The following is a 16,929-nucleotide window of genomic DNA, read 5'->3' on the forward strand; positions in this document are numbered from 1 at the left end:
CTGCTTGCTTAAAGTCAATCATTTGATTAACATGTTAATAGTAATCATTATAGTAGAAAGAGTGAAAATTGGATTTGAAAAAGAAATTACTGCAGAGGATGGCATTTATGGTTTACCCTAACTGTTAAGATGCGTTTATAAAATTGATCTCTCTACGGTACTATTGGTACCAATGCCTAAGGCACTGTATAATTTAATATGCTATTTAATTAAGGGCTGAACTTAGATAAACTGCTTAATGAAGCTAAGCTAATTAAAATCTGAATTTAAGTGTTTGAGATGCCTTCTACTTCATAATTAATTTAACAAACCCAAGCTGAATTGTTTCGAAAGATGTTGCGGATATGTGTCTGTACATTGAAGGTGAAAGGATATTCATTATTAGCTCTTGTAGGTTGTCATAATGTGCTGTCGTTGAAGAATGCTTTCAAATATAAAAAAAAAATAAAGTGACTGATGCTATTTATCTTGGACAAAGGAAGGTAGGGGATTCTGGGTAAAAGCACGGGGAGGGGGGTATTCAAAATTATCATAAGCATCTCTCTCCCAGAACATAAAGTAGCATGATTAATATCTAATAGTGTAGAATTCAAACAGTAATTAAGGCCTTAATGAATGAAGCAGCACTACCAACCTCTCACCAGTCCCTGAACTCATTTGCATGTTAATTATCATTAGTAGAAAGGGAGAAAAAAAAACCTTCATAAGCTAAATTACCAGCTCAATCACCTTATGGTCCAGATGTTTCTCCACCTTAAGCATTAGAAAAGAAAAACACCCATTGGATTTAAAGTAGGCTATCAAAGGTAAATATTTGGAGTGGCTGTTTATACTTTTATATATATTGAAATATCTGTGATGTGTTTAGTGGTTGATGCTGTATTTTTGCTATTCTCATCAGAAGTTACCTGTTGTCTTCCACTTTGATATCACCATTACAACGGCACATAATAGGAGAATAATCTAAACGCTCTCAAACATAAGGGATAACAGGAGAAACAGTCATTTTTCGCTGTTAGCTGACCATTTCCCAGCAACATTCAACATCATATTAATGAGACGTCTCTGTACACTTGTGGACACAGCAAACCCTGGACCCAAAGTTTTTATATGATTTAATTCCACTGAGTTAGGGCTCAGCTAGTTAGCAATCTACTAGATGACGAGCACAATGGTTTTGATGGTATTAGCACGAAAGGAGAAGCTTATGAACGTAATCTGTTTGAGCACAGTGTACAGATGAGGAGGGAAGAGAGATGGCCAGACTAAAAGACTAAGGCTATATCCACATTAATCCGGATAGATCTGAAAACTGCATTTTAATTTTCTCTATCTACGCTGTCAAACTTTTCAAAGGTTTTCCAAAAATTGATCATCCACAGTGAATCGTCTGAAAGCGCTTATATCTCTTTACTGCGCATGTGTGAAAAAACGTTAAAAGTGAATCTGGAGGTTGTACAAAGTGACATTAATATTTAACAAAGATATCAAACTGGATAGCATGCGCAACAATTGCAGTACATCATCCACCATCTTGTTTGAATTGAGTTGAATGGGTCACATGACTAAAACTATGTCATGGTTTTTTAATATCTCCATTTTCTCAGTCCACACTACAACACGAAAGCGACGTTTTCAAATTTATCGACTTGAGAGAACGTTTGTGAAAAGCTTCTTGTTGTTTTTTTTGTGCTGGAAAAAAACTGTCTCAGAGTAGACCAAGTCCAAAATGTAGAGAAAAAGATGTGTTTTCAAATGTATCTGGATTAATGTAGTCGTAGCCTAACGCTTTCTTTAGGTAGAGATGAAGCAGGGGCTATAAACTCATCAGGAGTGCCACTCTCAGGATCTAGTCAAGTCGTATTATGGATAATGTAGGAAACCAAAGTGAAAATAGACCAATATGTCAATGAAAGCTGATAGAAAAAAATAACTGCAGCAATTTTGGACGCCAGTGATGATCACGTTAATTATAAAGATTAATATGCAAGTTGTTCCGGGTGGATTTTTCCTTTCGTCAAGGATGTGTTTATTCCAACAGCAGATTCTGCACCCATATCATGCACTGTGTTTGCTCTTATGTCTTAACCAATTAGTACCTATGTTTTTAATAAACCTGCTAGATACAAAAGGCAACACACGAAATCATTTATAAATAAAAAAATGCCATTGCAACTGATTTCTGAAGCATATTATACTTTGGGGCAGAAGAAAACACAATGTAAAATGTGTTTTGCAAAAAAATTTAAAGATTTAAAATGTATGGGTCTTCTCTTAATCAAAAAAATTATTCCCTTTATCATCAATTATTATTATTATTATTATTATTATTATTATTATTATTATTATTATTATTATTATTATTATTTCTGGTTTGTAGTAGACTAGAAAATGTCCGTAAACGACACAATTAACAGGTGAATAAATGTTAGCTGGTTGTAAGGAAGGCGGGACTTTATTTATGTGAGTATTTCTAAGATATGATTGGTGGATTGCCATGTCACACAACACTAAACTGGAGCAGGGACACTACGCCACTCAGGTGCTAGCAGCGAATAAAAAAAAATAATATAAATAAATAAATAAATAAACAAAAAACTGATGTAAATGTGCCAGCTGTTGAAAAGAAAAATGTTGACGACGTAAGAAATGCGGGCAAATGTATACAATTAATATGAAGCCGTTTATGTTTTTTTTTTTTTTTTAAGTAATGTACTGTTTAACACGTCATTCTGTATTGGGCTACAGGGCGACTAGATTAGGTAGCTCATTTAGCTAACTCTTAAAGTAGTGGATTATGGCAAGTGCTTTTACAGCTCTTCTGTCTTCTATAAACACACTAGCCAGGCTTATTCATATCATTTATTGCACATTGGTCTGTATGACAGATGTTAAAGGCATAAAGTGTTATATTAGTGTAGACTATTTCCCGTGTGTAAACTAGGTTAGATTAGCCGCGTGTAAAATGGGAGTGTGCGCCTCAGTGTTGCCAGGAGAATTTGTCGCTCTATTTGACGACTTTTTAGACAACTTTAATTATATACAAAAGAGCCTAGCTTTGTAAGCAGACTTTACTAAATGACTTGAACCCGATACGGTTCTCCAGCTCACAACACAGCTGCTGTTCTACAAGTTTAGAGACCGCAGGTTCACCCGACTCGCTCACCATCAGTGTGTTAAGCGTGACTGCGTTGCGCTTCCGACCAATCACAGATCCCCGTTGTTCCCATTGCCCAATCACAGATCACCATTGTTCCCATTGACCAATCACTGATTACAACTGTTTGTCCCACCCTCGCGCTTCACTCTAATCCTCTTTGAGATATTTATAAACAATAAAAGCAAATAACCGTTTCCTTCATGACTACTCACGTTTCAGAAAGTTTAGTATTTTGTAAATGCATAAAAGTTTTCTGTGTTTTGCCATGACCAAAGACTTCTTTCTTTAACAAATAATTCATTTTTTAGACAAGTGAAGCCGTGAGGTTGATGGCGGTCAGGAAGGGCAGCAGCTTTCAGCAGACAGTCCACATTTAAAAAGCAGGTAATTGGTAAATGTGTTTATATTGTAATCTTTGTACTGTTTCATCATTACCATAGGAAATTAGTAAAGATTTGTGTACAAAACTACTAGCAATGTTTCTCACACAAGGCTACACCTGGATGGTCTGTCAGAGTATATTGACAGCGACCAAGGTGTATTCTTTCCCATTAAAAATGAAAGTATATTATTTATTACGCCATTTTGGCACTGTTTTCAACTTGGCTTTGAAAAGAACACACTTCGAGGGAAGGAACTCTGAGAGTTGTAGGGAAAGTGTCGGCTGAGCAGACCTCACCTGTCCAAGTAGCTGACTGTAGTAACATCAGTTTGACAAAAACCAACACAGGGAGGGGAGAAAGCCAATGAATTGTCTTGATGAATTCACACTGTTGTTCTTAGACATCAGCTAATCGTGATATTCACAATCCTGAGCTCCTCATACATTAAAGTTTTGGAAATGCCCCTGGGCAGGGTATTTTGAATATTTAATTAGTGACAGGTTATTGATGTATGGTCAGTGTAAAAGGTTTAATGTAAGATGGGTCAGGGGTGTCATATCAGAATATTATGAAGCAGGGCGGTTTCTTGCTATAAGCAGTGTAAGTGGTTGCTTAGGGATCCTGGATCACTGGGGGCCCCATGATTTTTAAAACAAATATGCCCCAAAAAAAGCACACTTTACTATCAAGAGGATTGTCTATCATACAGTTACAGGGTGTGGTGCGAAAAGAATTGGTGATTAACATAACCAAAGTCAGATATAACCAAAGATCAAGAAGAAGCACAGATCATGAAGTGTTCATATCTACCTCAAGAAAAAAAAAGCAAAAAAAAGAGAAAGAGACCACATTTACTGCTGTTACTGTGTGAGTTATTTACACCAACTTTTATTTACTATGATAAAGATCCAGACCATTTATGCAACATATTGCAATTGTAATATATATTTATTCATCCAGTGGGTAGGTGCGACACAGAGGCGACCTGAAAGAGAAAAGCAGATACGTGTTACTTTACACAGTGTATATGTGTGTGTGTGTTTATATATCACATCCATACTGTCATCCACACTGTAGTCCAGACTCTTCACAAAGCATTCGACTCTCTATAGAACAGAGAGCAGAGTCGGTATCTAATGTTTGTGTGTGTGCATGTGGGTGTTTGCACTGGGGGCTTTAAGAGTACATACTGATCAATCACTCAGTATTAAGCCAGTTATTAAGCTAAAAATGTGAGACAGCACTTGACCAAAACCTGGTTCAAATAATAAAAGTCCCTGGAAATATAATCAGTATAGTACCTGTGCATCCATGGACTGCAGTGTGGTTTGCGCTCTGCTCGTGGTCTTGTCCTACTGCTTTTCTCCCAGTTCACCTGTAGATGCATCCAATCATTTCACTTCAGCATCCAATCACTTCATTTTAGCATCCAATCAGTAAGTTTACCTAATTTGTATTTGTTGTTTTTTGCTAGTACCAGGTTCGACTAGCATTTATTTCAGTAGTGAACATAAATTGGCTAGGCAGGAAGTAAAATTTAGCTAATGGTAACTATTGCAAACTTACAGAGACTGAGTAATGATTTCAGGCTAAACACCATTAAACAAAAATCATCTTACAGTTGTTTATATATATATATATATATATATATATATATATATATATATATATATATATGTATATGTATATATATGTATATATATATATATATATATATATGTATATGTATATGTATATATATATATATATATATATATATATATATATATATATGTATGCCTATATATATACTATACTCTCTCAAGTACAGTATTTTTGCGCTTATCACTAAACTGATACATAATCAGACAGCTGTGACTCACGCTGTGGCTGTGGTTGTTGTTGTATGGATTTGGGTAGGGTTCAGTAGGCCGGCTAATCTGCGTCATTTCTCTCTGCCTTCCTCCATGCTCCTTCTTGCTCTGAGACGGAGTCACATACACCGACCTGCCACTCAACAACCTGCCGTTCATCTCCAAGATGGCCTTTCTGGCTTCATCAGGAGATGAATAGCTGACAGTCCCAGTGCCTCTGGAGAAGCCATTCTCCATCAGCACCTGTAGAGGACAGCGAGGAGATATAGAAAGCATAGAATGAGCATTACAGGCGTTGCATGTTAACAATATCATAGCTCTCCACATTCAGAAAATAAACCAATTGAGTAAAAAAAAAAAAAATAACAAAATTAAAAAAAAAAAAAAAACGCCCCTACACACTCGTCACCTTGTGCTGCAAGATCACATTGTTTTTTAAATTTATATTTTATTTTTAACATCAAAATTACATTCAATACCGTACTATATTACTTTTTGGCATGTTAGTTTTTCATATTCTAGCTGCATCGATAGTGATTCAGTTTTAAGTATATCAGGTACATTTTATAATAAATGAAACCATCCACTTCGGCCTCTGAAGCCGTGCCACATATGTGATTTCTTCCATTTCGTACAGCTCCCACACTTTTTGGATCCAAACATTGTATGACGGAGGTTCAAGTTTTAACCATTTGAATATAATCCACTTAATGGTGGCTGCTAGTAGGATTTGTAGCAAATATATTTTAGCTCTGTCATTGAAGCCTTCTGGACGCACACCAAGAAGGACTACTTTGGGATCTTTGGGAATCTCATGGTGGAAGATTTCTCCAAGAACATCAAATACATCCTTCTAATAATTTCTTAATTTTGGGCATGACCACAGAATATGGGTATGATTACCAACTTGCTATACAAATTTTCTCTGACACTTGTCTGAACCGGTCAGATTCCATTTCTCTGTTATTGTGGACACTGGTTTCGATGTAATCGAGCGAGTAAGAGGAAGTGAACACAAGTTATCGGGAAAGGAATAAAATGTAGAGATTAGTCATTTTAAGTGACCTTTGCAGAGATGACAGTTCCAAATCGCAGGAACTCTTCTTGCAGGCGTCTGTCATCCACACTGGGGTCAAGATTCCTCAGCATCAGTTTGACTGTCTACAGAACAGGGCAGAGTCAACATCCAGTGTGTTAATTAAGCCAATTATTACACTAAAAAAGTGTGAGGTAGCATAAAACACCTGTACAAAACCTGGACTAAACTCATAAAAGTAAAAGTCACAAATCAGCATTGTAGCTTTGAGTACTTAATTATTAATTTCCCAGATCATCTACTCAGTGTTATGCATTTTAATTTCTCAAAAAGTCTAAAAGAAACGCCAACATTTCTGTACATAGACTCCAGACAACTCTGAAACAGGCATGCTCATATTCACAGACGAACTCAGAGATACGCCCACACGTCCATAATACACACATGAATCATCTGCGAGACTTTACTGCTCTACCTTGGTGTTCTTGCTGAGGCGTTCCTTAGGGAGCTTCTTGATTCTAACAGGCATCTGCTGTTCTTTAGCCTGCTCCTTCTGCTCCTCTACCTTCTGCTCCTCTACCTGGCTGGTGGTTTTCGTGCTCCAGGGATTCTGTTTTACACAGAAAAAGAGAAGGAATTAGAGACACCCCAAAAATAAGATTTATATTATGTATGCCCAACTTATTAATAAGCTTATTGTCTTACATAGAAACAGGAGGGTTCAACATTCTCCAGCCCACCGTCCTCAGCGTCCATGAGATCACCCCATGAAGGCTTTGGAGGTGCTGGGGGTGTGGATGAGGGTACTTCAGACACGAAATGTTCGATTTACTGAGACTGTAAATAGATGATTTAAACAATGATTTAGGCCCAACTCCCAAATTTGCTAATTAACATAGCTGTAATTAGAGTGATATTTGGTTACAAATTACCATTGTCCAAAGAGGATAACGTGAAAATGCGAATAAAATATGTTGTAGCTGAAATTGTTCTTGCTGTGCAATACGTGTAGCTGCTTGTTTATGCTCTGCGCGCTGATGTTCTGACTTGCGATTGATCAAAACTCTTTATGTGTCCCGTCAGATAAAATTTTGAAACATGCTGTGATTCAAATGATAACAGTGACATCACAGGGCAGATCCATTCCAATATGTCTACAAGCCCCCTCCCCCACCCCACCCCCAACACACATTAATTATATTAATAACAATTTAAACAGCAATTAAACAATTTTAATATAAAATGCTATACACATTTTCTCCGACACTTGTCTGAACTGGTCAGATTGTTAATAATTCAACAACAGGGTTGATGAGGAGTTAAAGGCCTGTACCGTATGTCTCAGAGAGATGAGGCTAAGGGAATAGCACAAATAACTGGTAGTATAACTGAGACAAAAAACACTGTACACTGTGGAACCATGTCACAAAACTTAATCAAATGAAAAATAAACAACATCATGTTGTACAGTTAAGCAGAAAAATGAATGATGGGAAAAGGCTTTGGTGTATTTTAAATAATCTAATGGGAAGACATCTCACCACAACCTACTTTTATGGAGTGTGGAGGTACTTTTATTGCAAAACCAAAAGAAATTGCAAATTAGTTGAATAATTATTTCAGAAGCAAGGTACTTAAATTAAGAAATGAATTATCATATGGGACAGATAATACTGTATCCATTTCTAATATAAAAAATTATATGAAAGATAAACACTGCTATTTTGACTTTAGTGAATTAGAAGTAGAAACAGTTAATAATAAATTGATCAAGCTTGCGTGGTGCAAATTCACCTCCATGTTTTTGGGTGATTGGAGGAAAACGGAGAACCCAGAGGAAACCCAGGGAGAATATACAAACCACCGCACAGCAAGAACTTAAGCTCAGGCTCGAACCAGGGACCATGTGGCTGCGAGGCAGCAGTGCTACTTGCTGCACCACCATAGTATGTTTGGTAAATTAATTTATACCACAGAGATACCATATAGTGATCACCATGCAAAACTCAGAGTGATATAAACTTTTTTCCCGTTTGCAGTCAGGTTGCCAGTAGTTCTTCCACTTTATAAGAATGTCTGTGTAAGAGACTGCTCGGGTGACATTTGATTGACTGAACAGTATTATTATAATGTTTATTTTCTCATGCTGTATTAAAACAGCAAAGCTCAGGAGGCAGCCCGTTGGCCAAGTAGACTGTGAGTACAATTTAAGTGCCTCAGATTATCATTTTAATTAATCAGAAACAATATAGCATTATTTCAGCTTGCTTTCTGAGGATTTAGGCTAAAACTGCATTCGTGCCATGTCGTAATTAAAAAAGTTTAAGATTGGTAAAAAGTGTTCACCTCCTCGTAGAACTCGTAATTACCACTTTGTAAACTAGGAATTGTCTGAGAGACTTGTACAACCTGACCGCTGCAATGTCACGGAGAAACACTCAATTTGAGGAGTAAAATGTAGTTTAAGTCGTTATCTTGTAATATTTCTGTTATTTCTGTAATTGACTATTATTAATGTCTTAATAATGCAAGATTAATCAGAAAATAAATGAAAGATATACAATACCGTTTAATGTAGCTAGCACAGACTGTTACTTGTTGTATTGTGGTTTTGTCTATTGAGTACCCAAATTAGGCTGTTATTAATAAACATGTTATCGTTATATAATGTGCTTTCTGTGTTCCTCAATATTTAGCAAAAGCATAAAAATATGATTTAATTTTGTAATTATGTATTTTGCAGTTGTCAGCAACATAATCTCACATGGATTCATTTTGGCGTATAGAAAGGCATAATGACAAGTCCGAGGACATGAACAGCTCCGAGGAGAATGTCCTGGGTTGTCATCTGGCAATTACGGTAAGTCTGACATGGCGTGAACGCAACGTAATAACCGCTGGGTAAATATTTAGGGCTGGGTATTGCGACCAATTGGCGATTCGATTCAATTCTTATTTATATGGTTTCGATTCGATTTTGATTTCAACTCAATTAAAAATCGATTAGTTATCAATATTTCATTTAAAATGGTAGTTTTGCAGGCATGGAATCCATGTTTTAACATAAATGCTGGTAACGGAAATCCTCCTACTTAAAGCTATATTACTGAAATACACATTCACATTAAGAATAGGGCCCACACAATTATGTTAAATTAATTTTTACTTTTACTTTGAGTAACAAACATTGTAACAAGAAATCATAAATATGTGCATACAGTGTACACAAGGTAAGCACAAACTGCACAATACACTTTACTGTAAAAAAAAAAATGTAAACGTGCAACAGTGAAATTCAGTAACAATTTAAAACGTTTAAGAAATAAAACCGTTTCCAAAATTCAAAACATAAAAGATGGCGACATGTTTATTACGAAAGGCGAACTACAGATAATATCCTCTCAAGTAAAGCTCATCGATATCGTTTCCTTATACTGAAGATCGATTAAAAACAGTGAATTGATATTTTTTACTCAGCCCTAGTAATATCCCAGAGTGAGCAAAGCAGCAAAACAACATACTGATAAAACAAACATATTCCCAGTTCAATTACTGCACTGTCTCTTTAACATGGGGGTTAAACTGTTATTTTGGAACGTTAATAAGAAAGATTTGACAAATGAAAAAAATATGTTTTTGCCTTGCAGTAACAAAATTCATTAAGTTATGCCAAGAAAGCACACTAAAGTAATTTTGAACCAAAATCAAATCTGTGGGGCGCATGGTGGCTTAGTGGTTAGCACATTCGCCTCACACTGCCAGGGTTGGGGTTTGATTCCCGTGGCTCTGTGTGTGTGGGGTTTGCATGTTCTCCCCGTGGTTTCCTCTGGGTACTCCAGTTTCCTCCCCCAGTCCAAAGACATGCATGGTAGGCTGATTGGTATGTCTAAAGTGTCCGTAGTGTATGAATGTGTGTGTGATTGTGTGCCCTGTGATGGACTGGCACCCTGTCCAGGGTGTACCCCACCTTGTGCCCAATGCTCCCTGGGATAGGCTCCAGCTTCCCCGTGACTCTGAAAAGGAGTAAGTGGTTGAAGGTGGATGGATCAAATCTGTGGCTGTCCACTTGTTTTGTATTTATTTTGAAGGGACTCACCTCGTTATCAAGTTGGTATTGATTGATTTTAATAAGGTACAGTTTAAATGGTTTAAATTTAAACTGTACCTGGTTTAAATGTGGATGCACTGCACTCACTGCTCACTCAAGCTTTAAACTAATCTCATATTAATGCTTGTTCAGTTGTATTTGCTGTCCTCTTCCACAGGCCATATTTACCTACAGTGGCTTTTTTTTTTTTTTGCAGAGTTTGATGCCACCTTGTGGCACTAGCTGAAATTAATCTCACTGCTTTCTTTGATCTACAAAGAAGAAACTCATTACACATTAGGGTTTTAGACACAAAGCAGTAGTACAGAATTCCACTGTAAGAAATATATATTATGAAGTTATTATTAAACAAATGTAAGCCATTTTTACGTCTAGGGACTAGAGCTGGACAATATGATTACACTGTCCTGAGATATTGATAGTATTGCAGATCTAGTTGGTATTATTTTCTAATTGAATGCAGCAATATTCATTACAAATTATGCTCTATTATTAACAACAACTTGAGTAAAATGTAGAATGTTTGAAATGTTTACATGAATTTCAGAGTTTCTTAGTATTTGGTATGACCCCTTTTTGCTTTAATGTCAGTGTGCTCTTGAGCTGAAACGGACTCCACAAATTTGTGCAAAATGTCATGATCCGTTTTAGATCGAATTAATCGAAGTGTCATCTGAACACACGCTTCAGTAGAAGAGATTAGACATGGGGAAATGCAGAGAATAGGTTCAGTGCTTTAATTCAAAAGCACAAAAGAAGGCATTTTTTCCCCAGTTATACTCCGTAGTAAATATTCATTCACGTTTTGAGCAAATCACTACATACAGTCTTATTCTCATATTCACTATCTTTTGAAAAGAATACGTAATACGAAATGTACATACTGTAGTCATCCTTGTTGGTTTTGACAACTGAAAAAGTCACTCAGCACAGAGAGATCGCTTAGATCAGGGTTGCATTTATTGTGTTGTGCCTTGAGGTCTGTTGATACAGAATATCATTGTGACGACATATCATGATTTGGAAATCTGAAATAGTCATACTATTAATGTTGTGTTATACCAGGATAGATAGCCATTGCAGGTTGTTTTTTTTTCTAGAACAGAAATAGCACACTTTTCATTTGTTCACTCATTAAATTGAATAAATACCAAGATGAATTTTTTTGGAACTTGACCAGTTGCAAAAATTTAAAACATGTACATTTAAAAAAAATGAGAGAAGTACCAGGTAACATGAAGTATAATTAGGGCTGCAACTAACGGTTATTTTCATAATCGATTAGTTGGCTGATTATTTTTTCCGATTAATTGGATTGGGGGAGGGGGGCAAACTTTTAGTACCTTTTTTTGTTTATTTAAAATGAAATACACAAACTGAGTGTTACAAATATAAACTTCAGACTAAAACTTTTCACACCTGTTTGTCCAATTATATAAGACTGAAAAGAACCCAATACACACAGATACACACAAGAAATATTAATAATATATATATATATATATATATATATATATATATATATATATATATATATATATATATTATTCATTTAGGACTGTAGTTTAATTTAGCGCTTTGTGTACATCCATAAAAATAATGTATGAACACTTGTATATAATATAAACTAATATATACGTTTATGTTGTACAATAGTATTTATGCATTACTTTTAATAAAAGATAACACTGAGATAAACAGTAAACTGAAGAAAGTAATTGTCGGTGACTCTCAGTATCTGCTAAAGCTAGCAGCATCACATTACATGCGTATGACGTCATGCGCCGTTGACTAGGAAGCGGCTTATACTTCCGGTTAGTAAAAAAAACCCGCTCGTGTTCCTTTTGAGACGATACTACCTTTCTGAAATTCACACACTAGACGGTAGAGTACATAGTACATAGTGTAAGTGTAGAGTACGTCATTTGGGACACAACTTTATAATTACTGTCCAAAGTTTTCAGAACAGAAGTAACGTAATGAGTAAATCTCCCCCGTGCTGTGGATAGACCAACTAATTGATAATGAGATTCATTGACAACGATTTTCATAATCGAGTATTATCAATTTTATCGATTGGTTGTTGCAGCTCTAAGTATAATATCGACACAAATCACCACTACTACTAATTTATATGGAAAACCATGATATTGGGTTGTACAGTCATGGTATCGAGTATTTTTTTTACTGTTCCACATCACATAGTGTGACATAACTAATAATGTGATTTGAAGATTTATTACTTACTTAAAATTGGAAAAGAAATTGCCTGACATGGTTTTTTCAAGAAATATTACATTAAACAACAAGCACCAACCAGGAACAATGAGTGCCAGTGCATGCTTTCTCTACCACTACATCTTTTTGAGTTGCTGCTCATGCCATGCAGGAAAACAGCAAAACATGCTTAGAGGTACAGCAACTGCACTCTTCTGTCTTCCTTCCCCAACCCAGAGAGCAGGGGTAACTGTGCTCCCCTGGACCCCCGGTTATGAATACCTGGTGGCATTGTCAGGAAAAGTGCCCACCATGGTGAACCCTCTTCTACTGCACTACTCTCAGAATAAGAAATCCAGATTTTATGAATACACAAATTGGAACCACTCCCAAACCTGGACACATGCCTGCCCTTCGTGTCCCTTAATAAACCAGCGTTGTATTTTCCTACAAGATTCTCAGCACCGCCCTGGTTTTTTTTTTTTTTTTTTTTTTGGATAGAATTTGTAAAACTGCTGCAGTGTCAGTTCTTGCACGTTGGTTCCGCTTTATAAAGTGTAGGGTGACTTTTGAACGCAAGGCGGGAATATCTTGAATGGAGAAATTTGTTGCGCTGATGCCTTACAATGTCATTCTTAAAAACACAACTTGAGATTCTGACTAGTCATTAAATACTGGTCATTGTGGCTTGGCTTTGCAGAAATATTTGTCTCAGTTCAGTCGCAACGTCGTAAACATATTAGAAATTAGGATGCAAGAGCAAAGGAAACCAGGACCTGTTGCAGTAATATGTACTGATTTATCAACGACAGAGCTTATTTATGTGAGCAGACTATGCCAGTCTTCTGATGTCATACTGTGTGTGTGTGTGTGTGTGTGTGTGTGTGTGTGTGTGTGTGTGTTTTGTGTGGGCACGGAGGGACAATATGGTCTTTATGAGCAGAGCTGCACTCCAAGGCAGAAACATTGTTCGGCAGTAAAACATTCTGAAACCAAAACCACATGTTCTAAAGTGCAGGACACACTTTACATTGCAGAGCTGTTACTCAAACGGGACTGGAGGCTCCTGAGCCGTGCCACACCAGTGTTGGACATTGCACTTTTTCATTTCTACCTGGAGGCTTAAATGAAGAACAGATTCTGTTTCAGGCATGCTGCAGGAAAGGAAAGGGGGAGCAGCCGCTTGGGAAGGAGGGTGGTAGAGAGAGAGAGAGAGAGAGAGAGAGAGATTTTAAGCACAATTGAGCATGCTGCTTAATGCTCACTGTTTTGACAGTCTTACAACTGATAGTTTTGCGTAGTGTATAGTGATTTATTTTCATTTTTTATGGATTTAAAAAAAATATATTTTTTACAGTTACTCTGTGTGCTGACAATTATATCCCTTCGTACACCAATATCATGTACCATGTTTGGTCATAGAATACCACACCAAATATGTTGTTTGTGTCTGCTTTTAAGCTGTTCGTTATCATGTTTATCTTTTCAAGTAAAGGTTTAAGAGTATTGCCCCCCTTCCAAAATTATTTTCAAAAATAAAAATGCCCATAGATGCCTTGTGTGATGATCTGCAAATAATCCACAGCACAGTACTGAGACCAGACCAATACGTGCTCAATCTTGTTTCACCGCTTTTGTTTCAAAATGTCTTTAATGCGGGCGCAAATACCACACTCATAATTTTGCACAGCGTGGCGCTGTGAGGCCTCTTCAAAGTGGCACGATTTCAAGACTCAATTAAAAACGTGCCGTAGCCAGTGACGGGGGCCCCCTTGTGAACAAAGAGAGCCCGAGTGCGTCTGCTACCCGTGCACGGGGATGCCGATACGCAGGCAACAGTTGCCTTTAGCTAGAGTTGAACCCTTGACCTGTGCAATGCCAAGTCAGTTTTGGGTGTAACTTTGTGTGCCATGTGATAGCACAGGTGTGGATTTTTTTTTTTTGTGAGTAATTACGCTAACAGTGGGTGCATCTAAATAAATAGACCTTCATTTCCATAACTACCCCTGACCGACTGCTGTTGAACATGTGTTCGCCTCTGTACGGACAAATAAGGCTGCATATGCTGCAAGGTTTAGAAATGGCTTGCATTTCATTGTGTTACAGGCACCCATGTTTGATATTTTGTTAATAACTTTGTGGGTTTGTGTTCTGTCATAAAGTTTTCACCCGTTGTAGGTAATACATGATATCTAATGAATTTTTAAAAAAAACTCAGTGCATACAGGAACATTTTATTTATTTGAATTGGTGCGGCAGTTAATCAAATGCTACACGTTTTTACAGTTGATTTATTTCTCTGTAGTTTCTCTCTAGTTGTAGTAATGTAAACCATGAAAACATCATTTTTAATCAAAATGAAGTTATGATTCTTATACAAACAGTGATAATATATGGATGTATCTGCAGTATGTAAGAATGCACAAAGGGTTTAAAATTTTTATGACAAAAGTTTTGAAGTCCCAAAGATGCCTCTATCTTTGCCATAATGCAGTGACCAGATGCTTATGCAGGACATGTAGTGCCTGTTATACTACTGTATATCCATTGATGTGTCTGTTGTTGGTTGGTGATGTTATATTCACAGAAGAAATCGCGACCAGATTGAGAATTATCGGCACCCTGGGTTAATTTGTGTAAGCTGAAGAGGCAACACCATGAGAGAGGACCCTGGAGAGATTCTCATATCAATTCATCTCATATCAAGTCAAGTCAGCTTTATTTGTACAGAATATTTACAAGACAGTAAGTGTCTGCATAGTACAATCCAATCAGTATAAGATTAAAACAGAATAAAATAAAAACAACACAATTAAGAAATCAAATAGGCTAAATAAAACAATAGAGAGACAGCAAAAACAAAGACCATCAATAACAAGACCAAAACCAAATAGATAGCCAGATGACAAGGACTCAAATGCCTTGGAGAATAAATATGTTTTCAAATTGGATTTATAAATATATGTTGTTGGGGATGACCTTATGAACAATAATACAATGGTCCACAATCTTGGAGCAGCAACTGAAAAAAGGCCTGGCCACCTTTGAACTTCCACTGTGAGTGTGGAATGGTTAAAGACTGCTGATCAGGTTCTGGATGAGGGAAGGGGGCAAAAAAGATCATAAATGTACTGTAGCTGGGTGCAGTACCACGTAGAGCTTTAAAAACAAACAATAAGACCTTAAATTCAATTCTGTATTTAACTGGTTGCCAATAGAGGGAGACCATAAAGGGGAAGGTGCGTTTCCTTTTCTCGGTACCTGTACCTGAATCCTAGCAACTGCATTCTGGACCTTCTGCAGGTGCGACAAGGTTGACTGACCGATCCAATAATAAAGGGAATTGCAGTGCTCTGAATTCTATAGTCTCACCATGACTTATAGAAGAACCAATTCTCTTGGCAATGTTGGCAAAGGGAGGTTTCACAGACTACTGAATGCAAGGATGACAAGCATTGTGATGTTGTATTGTTAAAAATATATACTTTTTTTTTTTTTTTTTTTTTAGAATAAACTGACTTCAGTTAAAGATTAGATTTCTCATTTGATATTTTCAATATCACATTAAGATAATTCATCACAGAGATATTTATTCATCATCATTTGTACTCATATTTACCAAGGGTGCCAATATAATTTCTAGAGGTGGCTGATACTGCTGTCAGTCAGCGTTTCTGCATACTTTTTAACCAACTGTGATGGAGAGTCAAATATCCTTTATTCTATAGGGCTATTCATTATATTATGAATAAAACCATGTATGTTCTCTCTTTAAACAACAGAAATATAATACCTACTGCTCCTTTAGAAACTTATCCAAAGGTAATCAAATCACACATTTCTATACAAATTACATCGTCATGCATGAAAGCATCATTGCTACACTCAAACTAGTTACTTTTGAGTTAAATCTATTAGTCTTTCTACAGGTGCATATACACATGAAAAAGCGCTAAAGCCTTAGATTTTGTTTAAGACACTGCCACTGATTGTAATGTAAGTAAATGATAGGTCCTGTGGGAAATCCCCACCTTTTAGTATGCTTTTTTCCCCCAACTCGTTTTGAACAGTGGGTTGATCAAGAGTATCAGATATGCTTCGATATGATTGTATTGTGGATCAAAGCGTCAGACCTGAGCTCCGTCTTGACATTTTAACGCGTGAATTCGAAA

At 36.6% G+C, this 16,929-nt stretch overlaps 1 protein-coding gene and 1 long non-coding RNA gene across 5 annotated transcripts in view; one reads left to right on the forward strand and one right to left on the reverse strand.

The window, feature by feature from the left end:
- Positions 1 to 2,510: 2,510 nt before the first annotated feature.
- The window catches only part of LOC108265021 (uncharacterized), a 33,553-nt gene continuing 19,134 nt past the window's right edge, over positions 2,511 to 16,929 (forward strand). Inside the window, exons 1-3 of one of the 4 annotated variants that reach the window (XR_001812581.3) lie at positions 2,511 to 2,542; positions 3,469 to 3,544; positions 9,176 to 9,292. This is a non-coding gene — a long non-coding RNA (uncharacterized LOC108265021). Of the gene's footprint in view, positions 2,543 to 3,270; positions 3,545 to 9,175; positions 9,293 to 15,344; positions 15,434 to 16,929 lie in introns of those variants that run through there. The other 3 variants (XR_008396422.1, XR_001812579.3, XR_008396421.1) reach the window with 3 other exon arrangements.
- Positions 4,302 to 7,262, reverse strand: LOC108265020 (polyadenylate-binding protein 1-A-like). Its single transcript, XM_047155302.2, has 6 exons — positions 7,138 to 7,262; positions 6,908 to 7,042; positions 6,462 to 6,557; positions 5,406 to 5,639; positions 4,845 to 4,918; positions 4,302 to 4,528 (listed from the first exon to the last, which is right to left on the reverse strand). Exons 1-6 carry the CDS (start codon positions 7,186 to 7,188, stop codon positions 4,492 to 4,494), a joined length of 627 nt encoding a protein of 208 aa, XP_047011258.1. The 5' UTR covers positions 7,189 to 7,262; the 3' UTR covers positions 4,302 to 4,491.

Source organism: Ictalurus punctatus, chromosome 5 (genome assembly GCF_001660625.3).
Source record: "Ictalurus punctatus breed USDA103 chromosome 5, Coco_2.0, whole genome shotgun sequence".
NCBI lineage: Eukaryota > Metazoa > Chordata > Actinopteri > Siluriformes > Ictaluridae > Ictalurus > Ictalurus punctatus.